The 24,493-nt window shown below is 31.8% G+C and overlaps 2 protein-coding genes across 2 annotated transcripts in view; both read left to right on the forward strand.

The window, feature by feature from the left end:
• Positions 1 to 24,493, forward strand: part of LOC126780389 (LETM1 domain-containing protein 1) — a 174,497-nt gene that overhangs the window by 21,663 nt on the left and 128,341 nt on the right. The window lies entirely within an intron of this gene.
• Positions 1 to 24,493, forward strand: part of LOC126780652 (otoferlin-like) — a 33,450-nt gene that overhangs the window by 459 nt on the left and 8,498 nt on the right. The window contains exons 2-19 of the mRNA XM_050505276.1: positions 162 to 303; positions 1,428 to 1,554; positions 2,038 to 2,197; positions 2,318 to 2,504; positions 3,171 to 3,358; positions 4,822 to 4,963; positions 5,214 to 5,386; positions 5,524 to 5,754; positions 8,952 to 9,119; positions 10,928 to 11,080; positions 11,748 to 11,924; positions 13,709 to 13,825; positions 14,505 to 14,636; positions 17,257 to 17,406; positions 20,341 to 20,477; positions 20,916 to 21,265; positions 21,852 to 22,114; positions 24,017 to 24,231. Coding sequence (XP_050361233.1) covers positions 162 to 303; positions 1,428 to 1,554; positions 2,038 to 2,197; positions 2,318 to 2,504; positions 3,171 to 3,358; positions 4,822 to 4,963; positions 5,214 to 5,386; positions 5,524 to 5,754; positions 8,952 to 9,119; positions 10,928 to 11,080; positions 11,748 to 11,924; positions 13,709 to 13,825; positions 14,505 to 14,636; positions 17,257 to 17,406; positions 20,341 to 20,477; positions 20,916 to 21,265; positions 21,852 to 22,114; positions 24,017 to 24,231 — 3,212 coding nt within the window. The remainder of the gene's footprint in view (positions 1 to 161; positions 304 to 1,427; positions 1,555 to 2,037; positions 2,198 to 2,317; positions 2,505 to 3,170; positions 3,359 to 4,821; positions 4,964 to 5,213; positions 5,387 to 5,523; positions 5,755 to 8,951; positions 9,120 to 10,927; positions 11,081 to 11,747; positions 11,925 to 13,708; positions 13,826 to 14,504; positions 14,637 to 17,256; positions 17,407 to 20,340; positions 20,478 to 20,915; positions 21,266 to 21,851; positions 22,115 to 24,016; positions 24,232 to 24,493) is intronic.

A 24,493-nucleotide genomic window follows, 5' to 3' on the forward strand; every position in this document is an offset into this window, starting at 1 on the left:
ATAAAATACATTTTATTTTATTTAAAACTGCTTATCTAACATAAAAAAACTGTATTGGGTAGTTTTAATCCCTAAAACTGTATCTTTAAATTTCCGTGGTTTCATCCACAGGAATGTATGTGAATAATGTGTGTATGAATATATAATTTCGGTGCTTACAGAGTTTTATTTTCGATATGCAAGTAAGTCTTCGTGACCTTCAACATACAAATATGTCGCTTGCTGTTATGGAGCCAAGATGCAAGGGTTCTCGTTTGCTAGGGGAATCTAGTATGAACCTTGGAGAGATTTGGGATCAACCGAGTAAAAAAATATTCTTATATGGTTTATATGGTCTTGACTAGGAGGGAGTCAGTTGTCGTATTTAAGTATTTTAAGATTAAAAAGCAGCTTTTTATTTACAAATTATTTTTTACATGAAATGTTTGATATAAATACAAATATTTGATCTCGCTTGAGAAATACATAGCATCTACCGAAATAGAAAACTTCTATTTCATTATTATGAGCGCCCTTTTTTATTTTTTCCTTGTTAGTCCTTTAATTAGTATATTATTTCATTTATACGAAACATCTTTAAAATAACAATATAATATATTTTCATTTGAAATAATGTCGCTATTAAATAATAAGATTAGTTTGTTATTTTTTCTTGCTTAAAACAAGAATTTAGTATATGTTACTATATTATCAGTATGTTTTTAGAAAAAATTGTAAATCGTATTAAAATAATAACATTTCTTCCATAGACTTTTAGGATAGTTCTATTAGTTAGGCCAGCGTTCGTCATGATAACGCCTAGATTGACGACCTCCTACTTCATCAGTATAATTAACAACACTAGAAATAGATTTGCAATATTGATACGTGATATATTCACTCTATATTCCTATAAGAACAAATATTCAAAAAAAAATGAGTCAAAATATATCCTTACACTAAGTTGTAATACATGGCTCTTAATTGAATACGGCTTAAGGCTTAAGTACGAGCGCACCCTCTGACTTGTTTTCGTCATAATCAGTATTTACAATTCGTCTCGTAGGTGATAAATGAAAACATTTCAACAAATTTAATATTTTAAGAGTGTTTCGGAAATATGAGTTTCCGTTTCCCTTTCATTCCATTTTTAAATTTAATTATTCGTTTTTCATTTTAATTATAATTGAATGCGATAAGCATTCAATTATAAATAAATAATTGAGTAAATATAAAATAAAATACTAAAAGAAATTTACACCTTATTTTCATAACGATTATCTATACCAGGAAAATTTTGGGCTGAGGATCGATTTAAAGATAGCCTAGTAAATACCGTTTCACTCCAGCTTTATTACTACAGCTTCTTATTTAAAATATAAAAAAATTGAATGTATGAGTTGAATTCATAATAAAAAGTCATAATGCTATGTAATTATATATAACAGACCATCAAGTCTTCCAGAAGTGGGTTCAATTATCTCCTGCTGGTTTTTTAAAAGTGAACGTGAGAATTATATTAAGAGGAGAATTGCATATCGTGCCAGTAATAACTAATGACGAGAAATTAGAAGAGTAAGTTACTTTTTATATCATATGTTAACCCAGTAAATGTCCTAAAGCCGAGCCTTTAAATTTTCATATGATTAATTCGTGTTTAAAATTCATATCGTGCTCGTACGTATTTTAGAGCAGCGTGCAGGAGTAAACTCAAAGTCTTTTCCTCATGAGGTGAAGTCTTAGTCCAGCTTCGGGACCTTAATTTAATGGCTGTTACTTTACTTGCTAATCGGTTTAGCCGTATAGCCATTAAGATTTGTTTTACCTGGAAATTCTTGAATAAAAAAAATAAAAGTTCTATCACATAAACTTTATAATAAGCTCCAAACTTTTCCTTAAAAAAGGGAGAGGAGGCCTTTAGCCCAGCAGTGATGAAACTTTGATATTATAAAAATGACTAATTCTGATCACGTGATGTTCTAATATTGTGTCATATTTTTCTGTAACTTGCTTCTTGTATAGTATATACATTTTCTTTAAATTTACGTCAACTTTTAGCGATAATCAACTATCAGTGAGTTCTGATCATCAAAGTGCGAACTATGTCATTACTGTATACGGCGCATTTGGACTCCAAAACTGTGATTACTGTCAAACGAATAAACGCTACGGGAAGCCTCCCAGTACATTCGTCAGAGTTTCGTTTTGCGGTCAAGTGGTACTGAATTGGTATAATTAGTAAAGTAACTTAAATGTAACTTAATGTAAATATCAATCGCAATATTAAATACTGGAAAATAAGTTTTTATCATGAAATCGGTATGTATATTTATTTTAGGTGAAAACAGCAATTCATCCCTTAAATAACAACCCTATGTATTGTGAACAAATATCAATAGCAGAAATGTTTCCTAGTAAAAGTCAAATCATTACCTTCGATATTTACTCTTATGAAAACTGTTTCAATCGGTTTGTGGGCAGGACTCATCTTTATTTAGGAGATATTTCCCATGATGGAGAGAATGGTAAATGATTCAATTCGCCATATCATTACAATTATATTAATATTTAATAATAAATGTGGACACATATACAATATTATTCACGTTATATTACGTCTGCCAGATGATGTATATGATGCTTTTAAGATTGTGAGTACAAACAAAACTAATAGTTTTTCCATTATATAGAACAGATTTGTTCTTTTAGCTGACATAATACAGTAAAAATGGAAATTTCACATTACCAGATATGAATTTAGTTTTCTTTATACTCAGTAACAGCCCGTTAATGTCCCACTGCTGGGTTAAGGCCTCCTATCCCTTTTGAGGAGAAGGTTTGGAGTTTATTCCACCACGCTGCTCCAATGCGGGTTGGTAGAATACACATGTGGCATAATTTCAATGAAATTAGACACATGCAGGTTTCCTCACGATGTTTTCCTTCACCGTAAAGCACGAGATGAATTATAAACCCAAATTAAGCACATGAAAATACAGTGGTGCTTGCCGGGGTTTGAACCCACGATCATCGGTTAAGATTCACGCGTTCTAACCACTAGGCCATCTCGGCTTTATACTCTTGTTGTAACTATTCTAATATGAAATCTTTATTGCTATTAGTTCGGTTTACTTGTCCCCTTTTATAACTGGATCTGATGTTTTATTTGTAATAAGTATTTTTTGTCTAAGGTTTTTTACCAACATTTGGGCCTTCTCTTTTACATATTTATACAAACTCAAATCCGAGTACGAGCGGTGCAAATATCGATGGCCCATTTTACCGTGGAGCTTTACTCGTAGCATGCAACGTCATAGTTCCGAGTTATCAACAGAACCTCAAAAGTGTAATTGTGGAGCCAGTAGCACCCATTCGCCTCGTAACTATATTTTATAATATTATTTCTTAAGCTAGCGGTTTTTACGTAAGTTTCCCTTATATAATTTTTTTTCAATTAATGTACCGAAATTCACCGAAAAACACGACATAAATCAGATGTTCTTAAGTACTACGGTAGCAATAAAATAGTTAATAGCAATATCAATTCAGAAAAGATGTAAAGTGATAGTAGCAACCTGTTAATGTCCCAAGTTTCGAAGCTTATTCCACCACGCTCCTATACGAGTTGATGAATAAACATGTGGAAGATTTTTATCCAATACCTGCATAGATTTCACACAAAACAACAACATGAAATATAAACACAAATTAAGTACAAGAAAATGCTTGCCTGGGTTCATATCCGTAATATCCCAAGATTGGTGGCGTGTTGGCGATGTAAGGGATGCTTAATATTTGTTACAGTGCCAATGTCTATAAGTGGTTATGACCACTTAACATTAGGTGGCACATTTGCAATTCCGACTACTTGTTTTCAAATAGTACCTATAGTAATGTAACGATCCCTACTGGGCAAACGCCTCTTCTCTTATTAAGGAGGTTATGGGCTCGTTCTATATCTCCACCCTAGTAAGGGAATAGAAAATAGAGATGGGATTATATTAATTACATTAATAACTCAAATGAATATAAATAATTATGATACGAATAATGATATTAGGAAATGTTAAGTGAAATGATGTACGCTACCTCAATTTCTGTGGGTCAGTTATGAATCACGCTTCCTGTCATTAGGGAAGGAAATAAGAAAGGCTGGTAAATCTTTTTCATTTTTATTTGCACAATTAGACAGAACAATTAGAACAGAAATATTTGATAATAAAGTTTGTTAGTCAAAAATGAAAGGTTTATATGCCAGTAGCGATTATTGCCTTCACCGATGATAGGAAACGTGCTTCCTTTTTTTTTGCTTTATATTTGCTGAACGTTGTATCCGTCATGAAATTTGATAAAAGGCAAGTACAAAATTAAATATCTAATATTTTATATGATTTAGTATAGGTAAATCTAGTTCAAAGTAAAAAATAAATCGTTTATAAAGTTATATGCGTTACGTTATATTTTTAAGGATTGTGACCAATAAAAAACGTAAAAGATTAAAATTTTATCTTGAGAAAAAGATCACGAAATTTCCTCTAATCTTTATGTTTGTTTAAGTTAAGCTCTTAATGACAAAAACTAGATAATGTACTGGATTTGCGCATGTCCCCAACTCCTGCGTAGTTGGCCAGTTCTTTTAGAGTATGACTGCCGGAGCAGTTGCCGCGGACTTCATCTTCTATCTTATTATACTTTGAATATGATTTATCTGAAATATAAATGAAAAAAGTATCCATATCAATTATCAAATAACAAAACTATTATAACATATATATTTTTTTTTGGTTAGTAAATATTATAAATATTTTATTTTATTTTTATTTAATCGCAAGTTTCTTTTAGGAAAATCTATGGTCGTTTGAGGATTTCTGCATATACTGTCCCATTTTCGAAGTGTCAATGCTCAATAGTAGAATAACCGGCCAGTCTTGTGGTGTCGCAATTACGGTTGGTGAGATGGCTTATGATAACAAATCAGATGGAGGTATTTCAGAATTTAAATCGGTGTCTTACGATTTATATTAAACAAGTGATCCTATTAAACTTCGCATTATGATATCCAGCTAATTAAAGCATCCCTGTAACAAACAATTTGTTTCAGAATTTATACAAATGACAAATGAAATACGTAAGTTTATTTTTAAACGATTTGTTTTCATTTTCCAATTTTTGACTAAAAACTTAAATTAAAGAACTGTCAGTCGCATGGTATTTAATTTTTTTGCGTTTTATAGGGTCCCGTAAGTTGCACTATACAGGTAGTCTCGGTGTAATGCAAAGTCAATCTGAATGTGGTTACCTTGACTTTAATACGGCATTCCCAGTTCTGCAATTAGCAGCCAGACTGCCCGACCACAGATATAAAATTTACAGAAACAATATGATATATGCTGTCGTTAATAACTTGGTTAGTACATTCTCATTATTAAAATTAAAAATTCAAGAAGCTTCCATTAAGGTATTTTGAGGTATATAATAATAGCTGGCACCGTTACAATCCATACAATATTTTTCATTTATATTTTCAAGTTATTTTTTGTTTAGGAGGCAATTTTAGATGATATAGAGAACCGCCTTAAAACATATGATTATTCCTCTCCTATGGTACTTATGAATGAGCTGATTACAACATTAGATGATGCAACTGTAACCATTCGAAGATTTATAGACATAGTACAGCATTCTGGTTCAATATCTACTAAAGGTGAAGATTTCGTAAAACAATGCAATACGGAATTGGAACAGAAGCAATTAAAACTACAAAGGGAAGAAATCGTAAGAATTTTATTACCACAATAATTAAATATATATAATAATTAATATTTTTGAGTATTTTACACTTATCTGTACATTTAGTTTTTTATAGTCCTGTCAAATTGAAATTTAAAATGTATGGCCACGTTTCATAGTGTGTTGAGACCTAAATGGACAGTAAAAAACAGGATTATAGCTGATTTTCTCGAAACTCAAAATTTTGAAAAACAGATTATCAGTTATCTGAAAATATATTAAAATGCCGCCATTATATATATCAAAAAGTAGAAAACATAACGAACATTGTTATTTTTATATTTAAAATTGTGTCAGACTGACACTTACCAAGATTTTTCATTGTTTTTATGCTTGAAGGGAACGAGTATATTTCCATTATAACATATTATGATCAAAATATTTTATAATTTGAATGGTCATGGAAAATATTAGATCCAACATAACGTTAGTAAAAAAGTCCTCCTGCGATTTAAATAATTATAGATACATAATATATTGGTGTAGTGTTTGGCGTAAGCCCAAAAACAAATTTGGTACTTATTGTTGTTTACGTCGACGTCGTTAAAAATCAGAATCAAGTCCAAACAACATCGTTAGGTCGTAATTAAATAAATAGAAGAAAAATCAAAGCATTGATTATTAATTAGAAGCGACAAATTTCAGATTCGACTTTAATACGAGTATATGTTTTTTAATAAAAAAAAAAAATCAATAGTATAAATGATAAAAATATTTTTTTTTTTTCGGGCGCCATTATAACCAGTAATGTTTTTCGAATGCAAATACTTTTATTTTACGAAATATATCTTATTTCGGTGGGATGTTTAAGCAAATGTCTGAAAACATAATATTTATTAGTAACAAAATAGTTATTTAAAATAATTTCCTAGTGGAGTAACCTGGTGGAGTGGAGAAAGCTGGTGAAAAAAAAGTGTTACGATTTATTTTTATACTAGCGTTTGGTTCGAAAATTAAGTTAAACGGGATAAAAAGGCCAAACTAATTTAATTTTTTCATATTTTAGTTGTGATGCTTCAATGAAGAACAAACATTCACAACACGCACAACCTTTTCTAATAATAATTACAGTGCGATTATCATTATTCTAGTAATTAAAGATAAATACTGAATTACTGTAATATCCCTTATGTACTTTATTAAGTATAGTATTTCCATTTGCTAGTACAACGATATCTTTGGCATGACTTACACGTGAAAATGCTACATGTCCATGTATAAGCAGTTGTCCATAAATCAGCAGCAAGTAATAGAAAAAAATTACAACCCTTCTAATCTAATTTAATTATAAGGATAAAACTAAACAATTTAATGCAACTTTATTAAACGCTACAACTAAGGAATAGGCAATATCAAAAGTAAAAAGTAATAATCTATAAAATTCAAAACAAAAATATTTTTTAAATATGATTAATAGACAAAATTACAACCGAGTCAATAATTGCAACCTAAAGCCACAACGTATTTAATTGGCAATATTAATTTTATGTATTGTAATATTGAAATTAATAAAAAAAACTCAAAATAATTATACGAAAGACGACAAAACAACGACAGAGTGCTTTTATGTATGGTAGAAGGTCAATCCAATCCGGAAAATCTGGACATCATGATTCAGAAATTGACGTTAGCACACCGCATCTATGGGCTAACAGCCGCAACATATACCAACAAAAATACGCACATTTTTATAACTATTGATAGACTCAACCGATTTTCATGAAATAAAGACTAAACGGAAACTTTGAAATACTTCTCATAATAATTCAGTTATTTCAGTGTAGTTTATTGCCATTTCAAAAATAATCCTAGACAAACAGATAGACAGATACACAAAAATAAAAAATAAAAGATTGTTTTGGTTTTGGTAACTTGCAAATAGCCATATTAACTTTAAAACAGGCATTTTTTTTAAATCACAGACAGACACTTCAATTTTATTTATTTGTATTCTCCTCAAAAAAAAAAAAAAAGAGAGGAGGCCTTAGCCCGGCAGTGGGATTCACGGGTTGTTACTGTACTATATAGATGATTCAAAAAATAGAACCTGGTAAAAATGTTAAATATAAGAAATGTATCGTCAAAAATTTACTTAAAATGGTATCCTTAATATTTTTGTAACTTGTAAGTTAAGAGATAATACCAAAATAAAAAAAAAACTAAGTATTTGTAAAAATGCACAAAATATTATATAACATTTTGAAAAATTAAAAATGTGTATTTCCCGTAGTGATATTGATTTGCCTAAATAAAAGGTGTATTGGCTAATACAAAACGACATAGAAACACATATGGAGTGAAGTCGCAAATAACTCAAGTTTATTAAAATATTTGTTCATTCACGAAACAATGAACACAAGAGTGCTATATGTTAGTGAGCGAACCAAGTGTGGACGGTGAACGCAAATATTTACCTTATTTGACTCCATTGATGTATAATTAAAAAACCTACAATTGGACGTACACACGTATTTTCTATTTGCATTTTGAGCTAGATATTTGTAAATGAGTCATGTAGATCCTCTGCAATTTGTTGTGGTCTTACAATTAATGCAACTGCGCATAAACGCTAGGCCAACATACAGTGCATACCTATGAATGTATATATATAATCCATAATATCTGTAATCAATCATTTTCAAGTCACCAAGTCATTGAATCGTTAATTGTTATATATACTTTTAATTTATATCTGTTTAAACATAATATTTCTTGACATGTGAATGTGTTGATTAAAAAAAATCGAGAAAAGTTTAATACATAAGCAACAATGAGTAGAAACAATAGGTACAGTCAGATATTTGAGATAATTTTTATTTGCTTGAAATTACATCTGAAATTGTAATCTGTTTTTAATGACCATTATTTTGTCTGAAATATCGTCGAATAAAACAGACAATTACCGGGATTATTACATTTAAGTATTGTTTAATGAGCAAGTAATATTATATACATATTGATATCAATATTTGTGTTTATCATTTTGTGCCGATTTATTATGTTCTTCATTGTGTTAATTATTCATTTTGCGTTTTGTGGTGTACGAAATTATAGTAAGCAAATTCATTTATCGGATGACATTCGTATATATATTATAGATTTGAAAAGTTATCCTGTGGAAGAGGCTTATGGCCTACAGTAGGACATTTATAAATTATTACTTTTTTTAATTTTCATTTCAGGATAAGATATATCGAAAAATTTTGCAAAAGGCAAAATACAGCATAAAGCCCACCAATGAAGTCAGTGCAAGCACAAAGGAAATAAGCAAGTGTTCCAGAAAATCTGTGAAACTATTGCTTGCTGATATGAGAATAATATCCGAGGAACTAAAGGATCATACTTATAATGTATAATTTGTGTTACTTTTTTGTTACAGTTCATTTTATAGCTTCACACAATTTGTCTAATAACGTTCGAAATAATTCATATCCTTTTTGGAAAGAAAAACGGTGCGAGGTCTGTACAATCGCGTTAATTTTTATCAAAACAAAAGAAGAGCAACGCCAAATCTGTAGTTATAGATTTTAAGAATAGATATTATTATTTTTTATTTTCATAGCCAGCTTTTCCCTTTCTCGATTTACAAATGTATTTTGTTGGACACATTCAACAACATTGTAAATAATACATTTTAAATATAATCAATGGTATGAACACTAAAATGGTTCAGGAGGAGCGGCTTCTTGAATTTTGATTGGTTATTATTTGATAGTGACTGTAGCTTGTGCAAAAAAGTGTGGTCTTACAACACTTTTTTGTGACTTGAGCTGTACCGCGGCTATATATAAACAGCTTAAGTGCCTTAAAACAGATGTGTTACACTTAGGTAGAGTACCATAGATAGTAGTTACATCGTTATTATTCTTTAAGTAAAATTTATTTCAATAAATGCCGATAGTTTTTTGAAATATAAATAACAATTAATTGACGTCCTAATTCTCACAATGATTAGTTGTATTGTATGCGTATTGACGATGTAAGGAATGGTTAATATTTCTTATAGCGTCAGCCGGCCCATGTGCCCGTTCTTCTTCCTATTTTATAAAAGAAAACACGAAAGTTTTCAAATAATAGTGATTACAGATTCTTCCCTTTGTATGTGAGTTGTACAGGCAGACGATATAGTGCTTTTCTTTCAGTTCCTAAAGTAATATCGCTTATCACGTATATATTAAGACTTATTTCATATCTACTGCTTCTAAAGTTTACCCCACAGAATTGAAAAATACAAGTTACAAAATAATTATTTTTTTTAAATATTTCATGTCGTTTGTGTAAGTTACTACATATGAAAATCCGATTTTTATTCATGCAATACTATTAACACCGGTCGTCACAGCACAAAGATTTTAAGCCATTTGAATCCTGTGCAATTAATTTTTAACAATATTAATATATACTACTATTATAAAGCGGTAAAATTTGATTTTTTATGTTTGTTTGTAATTGTTAAACTATTTCAAACAAACACAAAAAATCGACTTCTGCTGAACCGATTTCAAAAATTCTTTCACCTACAGAAAGCTAATTTATCAGCGACAAACATAGACTACAATTTATTTAAATTACAATAATGTAACCCAAGGTATCAACATTTTTTCTATAAAAATCATTATTCACCGTGCGCTACGAAAGCTACTTAACTACTAATTTATTTTATTAAAAATAATGTAACACATGTTTAACTTATCATTTTCCACAAAAATGTTCACGAGGCTGTACGTCTTATGATTGTATGCTTAATTAACAAAAACAGCTTTTTGTTCAAATTAGTCAATCAACACATTCGAAAGATATTAATAATATAATATTAATCCTTATGCAACTAAGTATTCTTACTTTTGAGAACATAAAGCTTCTTAAAATCAATTATGACTGAAGTATAAAAGATCGTGTTTGATCCTCGTGCACGTTTTGATATAAATAACCACGTGATATTTTATTTGATAAGTAACGAAACCTGTCCATAAATTATTGCTATTGTAAGAACAAACTCGAAACTAACCGCTGAAAACAATGGTGAAATGTCAGAAAGTGATGGGCGATATTGACCATAATAATGATAAAATATATACATCTTACATTCTTATATTATTCTACGCTCATCGTAGCTATAAACTATAAATATAAATTATATATGGTTATTATTGCACAGTCTTTACAAGACTGGCCGGAAATTGTGATTTGGCTTTTGAGTGGAGGCTCAAGAGTGGGATTTTGGAAGATTTCTCCAACAGACGTTATCTACTCGATTGAACCGAAACAATGCGGCAAGTCTTGTGGGAAATTACAAACTGTTTTTATGAAGGTATTTCAACTATAAGCTTAGCTGAGCTTATTAAATGTCTTATTATGTCTTAATGCGTCAACCTATATTGAGAACATCTATTGCAATAATAATGATTTTATTAAGCCAAATATTCAGAATATTTTTTTTTATAGAATAGTAAGGCGGACGAGCATATGGGTCACCAAACGCCCTTAGACCATTGGCATTGTAAGAAATGTCAACCATCGCTTATACAGCCAATGCGCCACCAACCTTGGGAACTAAGATTTTATGTCCCTTGTGCCTGTAATTACACTGGCTCACTCACCATTCAAACCGGAACACAACAATAACAAGTACTGCTGTTTTGCGGTAGAATATCTGATGAGTGGGTGGTACCTACCCAGACGAGCTTGCACAAAGCTCTACCACCAGTAAAATAATAATGTTTTAGGTTTTCTTTAAGAATTAATAATGTTTTAGGTTGTGCAATTATTATGGCGCCTCAGAGTTGCGTCTTCAAGATCATGTTACATTGGAATGTTAAGCCTATATTTACCTCACCCATTTAATCACCATTTTATTATTACTCTTTATTTTTAGTGTTATTCAAATTAAATTTTATTCATAACAGTTTAAGTGAATTATAATATACGTCATATTCAACTTTTTTCCTTTTTTCTTATACGTATCTTTATATTTCTAGCCGTTGTATTGCTCTAAACATACAAATTTTGCGAGTGACTGTTACTGTATTGCGGGTAAAGTTGATCTACTAGTATTGATGGGGTTATATCGGCAAAAACCAGCATTCGAAACCTGCTTGACCGGATTAAAGCTCAAAATAAGAAATTATGATATGTGTATTAAAAGCACTGTTATGGTAAGTTATTTTTGAATTCTAGTAGGAATATATGATTAGATTTTTTTGTCGTAAAATTATTTATATTATAAATTTTACATGAAATGTTGTCTGTTAATTATTTAAAGAAGTAGGATTTCAAATGAGAGCAGAGAACTATTGGATACAATACGCCACTCTTAATCGAACATCGCAGGATCACATCCGAGCAAGCATCACTGCGTTTTCAAGTTGAATTTGTTTTTTTTCAATTCATCTCATGCTCTGGGGTAAGGGAAATCATCGTGACCCGTACTGGAGCGGCATATTTGAATATGCTTCAACCCTTCCACATAAGGCAAGAGGTGGTGTTTTTACATTTAAATCACCTAAAGTGAATATTAGAATATTGAAATGATTGTATACCTAATGGTATACAATCATTTCAATATTCTAATAACACTAAAATCCTTATTAACAAATGTTAAGTAAACTAATTACTCATCTAGACGTTTATACATTTGTTGAGTTAACTAATAAGTTGTCGCCCATTAGTAATTAGCTCACGCTAATTATTAAATGCCTAATTAATGCTACTTCATGTTTGCGGGCTGCAAATCTACGGGCACTGCTTAAAATGATTATATAAAATCAGATTGTGATACGCTTACGTAATCTATTTGTTATTATATAATTATAAGTTATAATTCATTTAATAAGTAAGATCTTCACACAATGTAGTTTATAAAACTTAACATAGCTCTTAATATATTAAATATTATTCTAATATTTATTATTATTCATTGCATTTTCAATAAATAACAATTCCTATTGGTATTTAATAAGTAAATATTTCTGACACAAATTGTATGTATGCTTTATTATCTATTCTATGGTTAACGACTCTTGTCGTACGTGTAATAACCGAGACGATGTATCTAATGGTGCTTTCCGAAGCAAAAGCGGAAACACCTAAGGACAATAATCCATTATGAGCGTAGTGATTACAGATGTATGTCGCGGCAGGACATCGAATTTAAAATATTTCAGGCAGAATACTGCCAATTATAATTCATTTATAATATCATAGTTTATTGCTCATTATTCAGCTTAACCGTTTATAACCGGTTCAAACTCAGGTTCAAGCGCCCTTGAATATAAATATTGCTGCTTATCAGTAGAACATATGATGCACTCATCATGATTCCAACCCGACGAGCTTTCACAAAGCCCTGTCACCAAGTACTGCTATTGCACATCATGTATATAACAAACAAAAATATGTATAAGAAATAAAATGGTTTGCAAGGCGTTCTCCTGCATAAAACCTTTAATAAAAGAATATTTAACATATTAGAATATATAATTCTGGTTTAATTATATCTCTACAGAATTTTGTGTCCGTGATACTTTTTAAGTGTTTTTTTTAATGTATATCTCTTTTGGTTGCTAATTTCAAATACACTATATAATAATAATAATAAGGTCCTCCAGACCAATTTCGGTCACGGGGGCCAATCTCAAAAGATCACACAGGTGCACTCTGTATTCCCTAACGTTCAGGCGCAGGACCAACAGCTTTACGTGCTTTCCGGGGCACGGGAGTGTACACACTTCCAACTTCCACACTACGGGCTGCTACTGAGAATTTTCTGACAGAAAAACTCAATAACTTTTTATTGGCCCGACCTGGAAATTGAACCCAGGTCCTCCGGATCTGCGGCCTTATATCAAGCCACTAGACCAACGAGGCAGTCAATACACTATATACATAATATGGCCCACATCTACATATTATTATGGTATATTATAAGATAATGTTTCAGATGGTTGAATGTAAAGCGTTTATATATAAGGCAAAGTTGAAAAACGAATCTATTGGACTAAATCCTATTCAGACATATTTAAGAATAAACGTATTGAACACTTTTAAAGAAACAAAGGTATATCGACGTAGCGTTATAAACATTGGTTATAGACATAGCATTAAGGGCATTATGAAGAAATGAATTATTATTCAAAGTCTAGTAAATGGGCTACTCGATGGAAAAATCCTTCATAAACAATAAGATTGTAAGAAATAGAAACAGAATGTTTCAACATCACGCTACACTCATACACTCCGTTCCACGGGATCCAAGATGTTGTATGTATTGGCTGTATCTAGCCTTCTTAATTAAAACCAAAAGAGCAATACAAAAGTATCACTTCTTGGTGGTGGTTGGATAACTGGTGAGGTAGTTGTTCCCACCCAGATGTACACGTAAAGTCCATTTAACGGTAAAATATAATATGTATGTTAAAGTATGTTATTCAAATATTCATATCGAAATACTCAAAAATCATGATCACGTATAGCTTTAAGCGGACGTCTCTAATTCCAATCGATTTGCATTTTAGAGCTTAAAGTTATCGTTTTGATTTCAATTTCGGAAATTCCAATATACATTGAAATGCAATCCAATATTATCCATTCGATACGTATTCTACAAAACAGCGATGAATCGAGTAAACATATAAAATATATGTTAGAACATTAACTTAAATAAATTGTTGTACGAAATATTTCATGTACCTGATGAAAACATTTAAATCACTATTGAAAATTATAAAATTTTATAGGTAAAGTGTAAAACTTTAACACCGGTGTGGAATCAAGTTCTCAAGATACAAAGGATGGTTTTTATGACCCCGGAGAGACTTACTAGCAGCCCGGCTATTGTTTTAGTCGAAGTTTACAATACAGAGTTATCGGTTAGTGGAGGAGGTCAAACTGTATTATCGATATATAGAACAGCGTCATAAATGTAGCTAGCGCGAACTTACAATAGCTTCACCTAATACTCAAATCTGGAGGATCAAAATATTAATTGGCACTAGACTTTCATACGAATCGAAAATAATATTATGTAAAATAGTTTATTATTATTATCGTAATAATTCATTTTAAATAGTGGGTTTGTTGTTTATTATTTTTAATCACAAATTTGGATGACAGTAAGTAAGAATACAATTTCTTATTATCTTAAAAACATTTGATATAAAAATGATCTTAAATTAAAGGTTTTGTTATGGATAAAAACAAACAGATATCAAGCAACATTATTAAAGAGTCAATTCTGCCATAGTGCTGAAGAAGTGCGCAGCGGAGCTGTCTCCTGTGTTAACGCGCCTGTTCCAACTTTCTCTCTCTTCGGGAAGTGTGCCGGAGGCTTGGAGAAGAGCTAATGTGCAAGCGGTTCCCAAAAAAGGGGATCGGTCTGACCCGGCAAATTATCGGCCAATAGCTATCACCTCAGTACTTTGTAAGGTGATGGAACGGATTTTAAACAACCAACTGATCCATTACCTAGAAGATCACTCTTTAATTAATGATCGTCAATACGGGTTTCGACCAAAACGGTCCACAGGTGATCTTCTAGCGTACGTAACGCACCTCTGGGGTGAAGCTATCGACAAGCATGGAGAATCGTTGGTTGTCAGCCTCGATATCTCCAAGGCTTTCGACAGGGTCTGGCACAGAAGTCTTCTCTCCAAGCTGCCGGCATATGGTCTGCCTGCTCAGCTATGCACCTGGATTGCCAGCTTCCTACACAAGCGTAGCCTTCGTGTTTTAGTTGATGGTTGCGCTTCACAATTCTATGTAGTGAATGCTGGGGTCCCCCAGGGATCTGTGCTATCTCCCACACTCTTTCTTTTGCATATCAATGATATGCTCTCTCTTGGGAACATACATTGCTATGCAGACGATAGTACAGTGCATGGTGGATACCACGGACGCGCAGTGGCTGGGCGAGCGGAAATTGAGGAGAGGCGGAGGAATCTTGTCATTGAACTCGATAGGACGTTAGAGCTCATCGCCAAATGGGGCTCTGATAATCTTGTTGAGTTTAATGCCAAGAAAACACAGGTATGCGCTCTCACGGCGAAAAAGTCAACATTTTCCCCTCTTCCCTCCCTCTGTGGTACTCCGCTGGTGATGCAAAGCAAAATCGCCATGCTGGGGATTGACGTTCGCTGCGACCTTAGTCCAAGGGATTACATCGAGGCTGTTATAAAAACAGCTTCACGGAAACTCGGAGTTCTGAACAAGGTGCGGCGCTTTTTCACGCCACAACAACTGTGCCTGCTGTACAAAACACAGGTACGGTCTTGCGTGGAATATTGCTCGCACCTTTGGGATGGCTCCGCTAACTACCTACTTGAGGCCTTGGACCGGTTGCAGCGACGTGCCGTACGCATTATTGGCGACGTAAAGGTCACAAACACCCTTGAACCTTTACAATTGCGTCGTAAGATAGCAGCACTGAGCGCTTTCTATCGACTGTATCACGGCGAGTGCTCTGAGGAATTATTCTCTCTAATTCCTGCTTCCCCCTTCCTTCTTAAGTCCACGCGAGCTGGTTCTCGATGTCACCGCCTAACTGTGACATCAATTCCATCGCGAACAAAGAAATTTGGCAACTCCTTTCTTTGTCGCACTTCCAAAAAATGGAATTCCTTACCAGCTCACGTGTTCCCCTCCTCTTACAACCCGGGTTCCTTCAAACGAGGCGTGAAGAGGCATCTTGCGGGCCGGCAAGGCGAAGGCGGCTAGTGCAGAACGTTTTTACCGTCTGTACTGGCCGTCGTCGCGTTTGGACTCTACTACCACTTACCAACAGGTGGAGTAGAGTCATTTGCCCTCCCGGCGAATATAAAAAAAAAAAAAAATATTCTATAAATGCTGTTTTATATTCAACGTTTCCTTTTTATATTATTCTTCCAAATGATAGCATAATCAGCCAAAATGATGCAAACATGATCAGTTACAATTTTATTATTATGTTATAATTAAAATACCTGTAGGTAAATTAGATTTAAGAAAGACACAGAAAGGCCGATGGCTATTACTAGCGACTTATGTCAGCGTTATTAAATAATACGTTGTTGGCCATAGTCATTATACATTTTATAGTAATACTAATATTATAAATGTGAAAATGAGTTTCTTTATTTGTTGCACTTTCAAGTCTACACTACTCAACTGATCATCATGAATTTTTTTTTGGGGTACAGAAAAGGACATACTAAGCGCGGGCGAAACCGCGAGCTACTAGAAAATAAATGTCTTAAAACATATTATACTTATTTGTGCATTCGAAGCCTATAGGGTCGGGCCACCTCTGTTTATTAAAGTAATGGGTTTTGCTAAGTGATCAAAGAGTTATTGAGGTTACTTTTCATTAATTTATATACTGAAATGATTTAAAAAAGTAACTATTGACAATTGTTTTTTGGTTTTATTAGAATTTTGCAATCCGAACCAGTATGAGCTATACGTAAAAAAAGACGTGACAACTGAATGGTGCTTGAAAATTATTTTCATTTGCAGGGAAAATCAGAGTTAATTGGTCGTGTTCCAGTGAAACCAAGTGTAAACCAGGAGTCAGATATTGAGTATGCACCGAAACTAAAATGGTATGATTTGTTTAGAGGTATAGACAACACGGGACAAGTACTCATGTCCGCTCAGTTAATGCAGGTATTATCAATAATTATATTAAATTAATTACTACTTATATTTACTTCGATATTCACTATTATTATTTAAAAGAAAAAAGAATTAAGAAGAGAAATCTTCTAACATTTATTTTCTACTTGTATGTGTAAATAATCATAAAAATACAAATTAAAATTTGTCAACTACCCTACAACGAAGCTTTTCGCGCGTATTAATAACCATCGTACAGACGAATACAATTGATGTGGTCTTTTTAAAGAGCTTTGTATCGGGACGTAGGTGTAACAATTTAAAAAAGGCAGCCATAATAAATCTAAAAAATTTAAAAAACAATTCTGCCAGAATATTTTTTGTTGGCATTTTATATCTAAAGTATAAAAATTTGATGATTTAGATCCTTATAGTTTCTCATGATACAATTATCGCTATTATCTCGCCAACTTAAATTCCATCAGTATGTTTGGGCCGTAAAGAGCGTAAGGAATTAAGGAAAACACCAATTGGTGTCGCTGTAAAATTAGAAAAAAGGATACGTACCAATTGTCTGACATTCTATGGGTAATTCAATGGACTTCAAAACAAATTGAGCTTTTCAGAGTCAGAGAGTACAGGGAAAGGGCTTGATTCAGAAAAATATTTATAATTATACACAATTTATAATTTATCATATTATTCGAAAAATGTACATTGACCCTATAGACCCGGCATCTATGTTCCTTGTATAGTTTTAACTACGTGGGTATGTAGTTTCTTGTATATTTATTTACTGCCTTGTAGCGCCATCTGTTAATGTGTTTAATACACACTTTTATTTTATTTTAAAATTATTTGTTTTATGTAATTTAATATTTTGATTTTTTATTTATACATTTACTAATAATTAAAGAAAATATTGCTTCAATTGCTTTTATATAAATTTAATATTGCTTAAAATGCAAGGATTACCTAAAAATCATAGATGGCGCTGACTTAATGTGAGTCAACGCCATCTACGAGATAAGTAGCAAATTAAAGCTCCACTTAAATGTGCACTACACGAACAAGTTCGTTGATATCGTTGTAGAGGGCGTTAATAAAATGAGAGCAATGCTTAATATATAGCGACCAGTCAATTAACGAGAGTTATACAACGATAAAATTTGTAAAAAAGGTACTAAGTTAATTGCTAAGCAAATGAGCACCTTGGGTTTTGAAAACGAATAAAATCTGGCATCTATTATTCAGGACCGACTCTACATTAATACAAGACCGGATACATTGTTCCAGAAATTAAAAAAGTGCTCTTCGAATTATTTTGATAATATTAATCAAATGGACGCAATTTTTAATTAATTATGCCTTCCTAAATTGAAAAAAATTTAGTATTTTTATTAAAAAAAAAACTAGGATTTATATTTTTTTAAATATCGTCAGTATCTAACTTATGCTTTGGTGTATTATGTTATTATACGAAATTATGCCATGTTTATGCATGCAACATTAATTATATCATCACTATTTATAGCCAACTTCATCAAAATATCTACTTCGTCGTTTCTCTTCGTTTCTTTTCATTATAATAATATCTTGGTACATTATTCACTGCATATGCTTAGTATAGTACAAGCTAAGCAGAGCTTGTACTATGGAAACCAGACACCTGATATACATATACTATTTTTCTTTTGTAAATACATACTTATAAAGATAATTACACAAGATAAGAGACTAGTTTCCTTTCGCGGCTTCACTCATGTGTTGGGGGAGCTGTTAGGTACCTTATGTCATTTCAGTACCCTTGCAAAAATTGATGATGATCGGTTAAGTGGTTAAGACGTGAAATCTTAAGAAACAAATAAACTCACTTTCGCACTTATACTCGTAATATTAGTAAAGATGTGGATTCCAGTCAAAGAGTCATCCATCGTTGACTTATTTTTTTTAACATTTTGTGTTTTAAATTAAAAACGCTGCTAGATCAATTTTGTATATTGTCTTTTATATTTTTTTTTAATAAAACGATCTATTATCGTGTGTGCGTATGTTTTACTTGGATTTCTGCCTCTTTTATTTGAACATAGCCATTTTAACATAGAACGTAGGGTTATAACGAAGAATATCATTTATAATAAATTCAAAGTGCTCACAATTGACGACGCTTATATAAGATTATATATTTTTTATATTAGATTATTTATTATTGCAGGTGCCGGATATCATTCTGAGAGTTCCTTATGGTATTGGGAATTGTTATATAATAGCTGTTTCACGCAGTATCAGCGTTAATTATTACTTCTCTGCACACGTTCGACATAGAGTTGTGTTATAATAGTCTTATGGGCTTTCTCGATAATTAGGCGTTTAAAATATATTTTTTAATTGGATTGATAGAATCTGAGATTATCACGTTAAAACAAACCAATAAACACTTTATCTAAGCAAATCAAATATATCTATTACTCGCTACCTCCCTAATTAATGCTCTTACCGCAACGCTCATGATTCATGAAAGTTCAATTGTTTTCGATTGTGATGCCACCTAACATCGTTATAAATTTAGACTACGATGTGAGTAGAATGTCCAAGAGAGATAAATTATTTACTGGCGGTAGGGCTTTGTGTAAACTCGTCTGGGTACCAACCACACATCAGATATTCTACCGCAAAACAGCAGTACTTAGTATTGTTGTGTTCCGGTTTGAAGGGTGAGTGAGCCAGTGTAATTACAGGCACAAGAGACATAACATCTTAGTTCCCAAGGTTGGTGGCGCATTGGCGATGTAAGCGATGGTTAAAATTTCTTACAATGCCTATGTCTATGGGCGTTGGTGACAACTTACTATCAGGTGGCCCATATGCTCGTCCGCCTACCGATACTATGAATAGTATATATATCACAATTTTAAATTTACTAACATCCACGAATAAATTAGATTCATATTGCTCAAGTGTTATAATAATATATATTTATTGAAGATTCCCGAAAAGTTACTTAAGAATGTTATTTATAGTCCTATTGAGGAAAGCTATAACTCTGATTTAAATAAGTCGGACGTTATCGATGACTATGTCCCTTTACCACAACATCTATTGCCTGTCTCTACTTTATACAAGTAAGTTTATTATTATTAATAATATCTTCTTTTTTCCTATAATATATCTAAAAATGGGTACTACGACGTCGATGATTACCGTGAAATTTGGCACGTATCCTTTTTTATTCATGGACTTCTTATATTATTCTTTTTGTTGTAACTCGCCACTAGATGGCACTGCATCACATCAACTTCTGCACCATTTAACTGATTACCATGGTACCACAGGATAACGTATGTGGGATTATAGTAGACAGCGCTGGAGAGAGGCATAACGGCAACAGTGACTGTCTGTTCTCTGTGTGTTCTCTTTTGTGATCTTACCCCCGAGGCGTGTCAATAGACGTTTCAAAGAACTTTTTAATAACATACTACAAATACAAAATACATAAATTTGTAGATATTAATTTATTGTAATTTGTAAAAATGATTAATTGAATGTGTTCTTATGTTTAGAGTCGATGTATACTGGTGGGGTTTTCGTGATGTAGACATTACTAGAAAACTAGGAGTCATCATAGAAATTGATGATATAAGTATAAAATCTGACATAATCTTTAACAAAAAATCGAATTCTAATTTCCGTAATGGACGTATATCAGAAATATTTGAAGCGCCACTAAGTGAAGTGTATTGCCCAATGTTAAATATCAGGCTGTTCGATAGTAGTACGTTTGGTAGAACACAATACCTTGGTACGAATATTGTGAAGAATCCCAACAAATACGTATTGCGATGGTTGGAGAAAACTGATAGAGATGCCTCACTTAAACGAGCTTCGGTAATATCGTCAAAGTTTATGCAAGGTATATATGTACTATGTATATATCAAACATACAAACATATTCCCGATGGGTTTGCAATTTCTTTTGTTTCTTTTTCTATTACGATAACGTGGTTATATTAGGCTCTTATCTGACTACTTTATTCATTGTCCAGTTGGATGTCGGTATTCGATTTTTGAAAGTAAATATTTTGACAAATCTCTTTTAAAATTGAAGATTAAATATTTTAATTATGGTAGTACGAAGATAAGATTAAGACTAAGATTGGTTGCTTTATTTTGCTACATTAAATTTTTTTTATATATAATTTTAATATCGATAATATGTATATGGCCATCTTATATCACTAAAACTCACTCACGCACGTGTCATTTTCACACACTTAACCATTTAATTTTTAGTGATGCGACTTTTTAGGAGATATTTATGATATTATTATAATTTAGTAGTATATTATGTTTATGATTATTTGATTAAACAAAATAATAAGGAATTAAAAACGATTTCATTGGTAGAAAGCCACTCATTTAGACTACTAATTTAAGTATTACAATTGCAAATTAATATCTAGGTCGATTTATAAATTTCAAATGCCTTTATATTTTAGTGAATCAGACATTGTTTATTAAGAAAAGTTCAATGCTTAAACAAAATACTATGGATGATAATTGCGCTTCTGCAAGAAATGTGGTGTCAATGACCAGATCGAAATATTCGAAATGGAAAGACTTGTTTTGGCAAAGAGAACCCGACGAAGAAGAATACACGTTGCTTCCAATATTTACAGCCAAAAATAAAATTAAAATTAAATCTGGTATAGCAGAAACTAAACGAAAAGATTGGTGGCTAAAATATGCTCAATCACAAAAAGTAAGTTCCAGGAACATTTTTGACATATCTCAACTTTTAGTTACAAAACGGTAGCAAAGTGTTATTGTATCTACGTTATTTAGTTCGTTAGTCATTCTCACTTAGTAATTTTTGAGTATGTGACAAATTTCGCGGTGAAATAGAAAATTATTATTTTAATTTAATTTAAAATTACTGTTCATTCTGTATGTGACCAATTAATATCGAGTTAATTACAGGATAATAATGATGATGAAAATGTCTGCAGTGCGGATAAATTAATTGTAAGTAATTTTATATTTATTTATTTATTTATGGTTCACAAAACAGATTATAACTAAAGACATATTTAATATATAAGTAAACATTATAAGCAAGCTAAGTTATAACCCAACAACTATGTGAACACAGATTGTAGACGAAATATTTCACTTATACAAATCAAATAACATCAGCACTTAAGAATACATTGTACACTTTACAAAAAACGTTTACAATAAATGAAAAGAAAAAATTATACAGAAAAATATGAACAAGTTATGACAATGAAAAATAAAATGAAATTATGAAATGTTGAAATGAGGAACTAAATAATGAATAAGAAAATAGATTTAATCACTATTATTAGTTGTTAATTGAAAATATTGAAACCAATTGTTTTCTAAATAGATTTAGGTTATTGTTGAAAATGTCAATACCATCATTCGCGTCTTTTTCGAGAAAAATTTTGTTATATGCGCGACACATACGACCGATAGGATTATGATATGATATGTTGTTATTGTATGCGTCCAGGGTAAATATTCTAGGGTGTCGGTATTTGAAGTTAGTGTTTATGTTGATGGATCTTAAAAGCAAGGGTGAATCAATAACACCGTGTATTATTTTATGCAAATATACTAAGTTATTGCAGTCACGACGCATTTCTAGTGTTTGCAATTTAAAATGACTAAGCCTGTCATTGTAGCATTCGAGTTTACGTCCGTACTGATAGCGAAAACTGAGCAATCGTAAAAACCTTTTCTGTACGGCTTCTACCTTTTCACAGTGAGTGGCATAGTTAGGTGACCATATAACCGAGTTATATTCTAAAATACTGCGAACTATGGAACAGTAAAGATGTATAGTAGTTTTAGGCCTTTTAAAACTTTTAGTGCACCTGCTTATGAATCCACACAATCTGTTACTCTTGTTAATTATGTACTCGTAATGATCCCTAAAAGAGAGTTTTTCGTCAAATATTACTCCCAGGTCTTTTGCGGTGGATTTGCGTGAAAGTATGTTTTCGTTTATAGTGTAATCAAAAAGTACTTTTTTCGATCTTTTCAGTGTAAAACTTATTACAAAGCACTTTTCTATATTTAGCGTCATATGATTATTAGTGCACCATCTGGAAAGAGTTATTGTTTTATAGGCAACTCATTTTATTTACGACTATATATATATATATATATATATATAACTATAAGTTGTATACTTATACAGTTATCATTGGCTAGAATAGATGTCTTCAAATATTAATACAAAAACCCATCTCTTTAAAAATTTATTTATTATTCATGCCAAAAAGTACTTTACAATAACTTTAATGATTTGATTTAGTTGTATATTTACAACACGAGAGATTTGGAAAACTCAAAAATTTCTATGGAAAATTCGGTATCATGTATATATGCTGTAAATAGCTCACATAAACTATCTTGGTTAATAAAAACGTGACATGGTTAGATGTATCAGCAATAGGCATCGACGAAAAAGTTTCTAGGCGCAAAATTGATATTTCGTTACTTTTCTAAAAATGATATATTTTTCTAGATAAGTTCTTATTTGTAATAGTAAGAATTTAAGCCGAGTAGTTTGTAATATTCTGTGATGATTAATAATATAATGAACGAAAGAAATAATATTATATATATTTTATAGCTTTTCGGTTCCGAGCTGGAGAATCAACCCGAGTTTTCAAAGTTCAAAGATTGGTGCAGAACTTTGAAACTTTATAATGGAAAGAAAACAGGTATCCGTGAGAGAGACAGGCATCTATATTGCGGCTTGTTGAAAGCCGGATTGGCCATCTATAGATGGCCACCGTCCGATAACAAGACAGCTGTTACTTTCAGTGGAATTGAATTGAATAGAGGGTAAAATGCGCATTTATTTTTAATTATTGCTTATGAAACTGACTCTACTTTACAAGTAATGAGTGTTTGGTTTAGTTGCAAACTTATAAGTCTGCACAACCCAAAGTTTTACACTTAAATCCAAATAAAGGTCGGATTGATAAAAAATATAATTATTGTACGTTAAGTATTAATTGAATACAGGTGTTTGTTAGTTAAGCTTGTGATATTTTCCTACTGAGTCAATTTTTAGGAATCGTGTTTTCACAACATATATTTTAAA

The sequence above is a fragment of the Nymphalis io genome, chromosome Z, assembly GCF_905147045.1.
Source record: "Nymphalis io chromosome Z, ilAglIoxx1.1, whole genome shotgun sequence".
In the NCBI taxonomy this organism is placed as follows: Eukaryota; Metazoa; Arthropoda; class Insecta; order Lepidoptera; family Nymphalidae; genus Nymphalis; species Nymphalis io.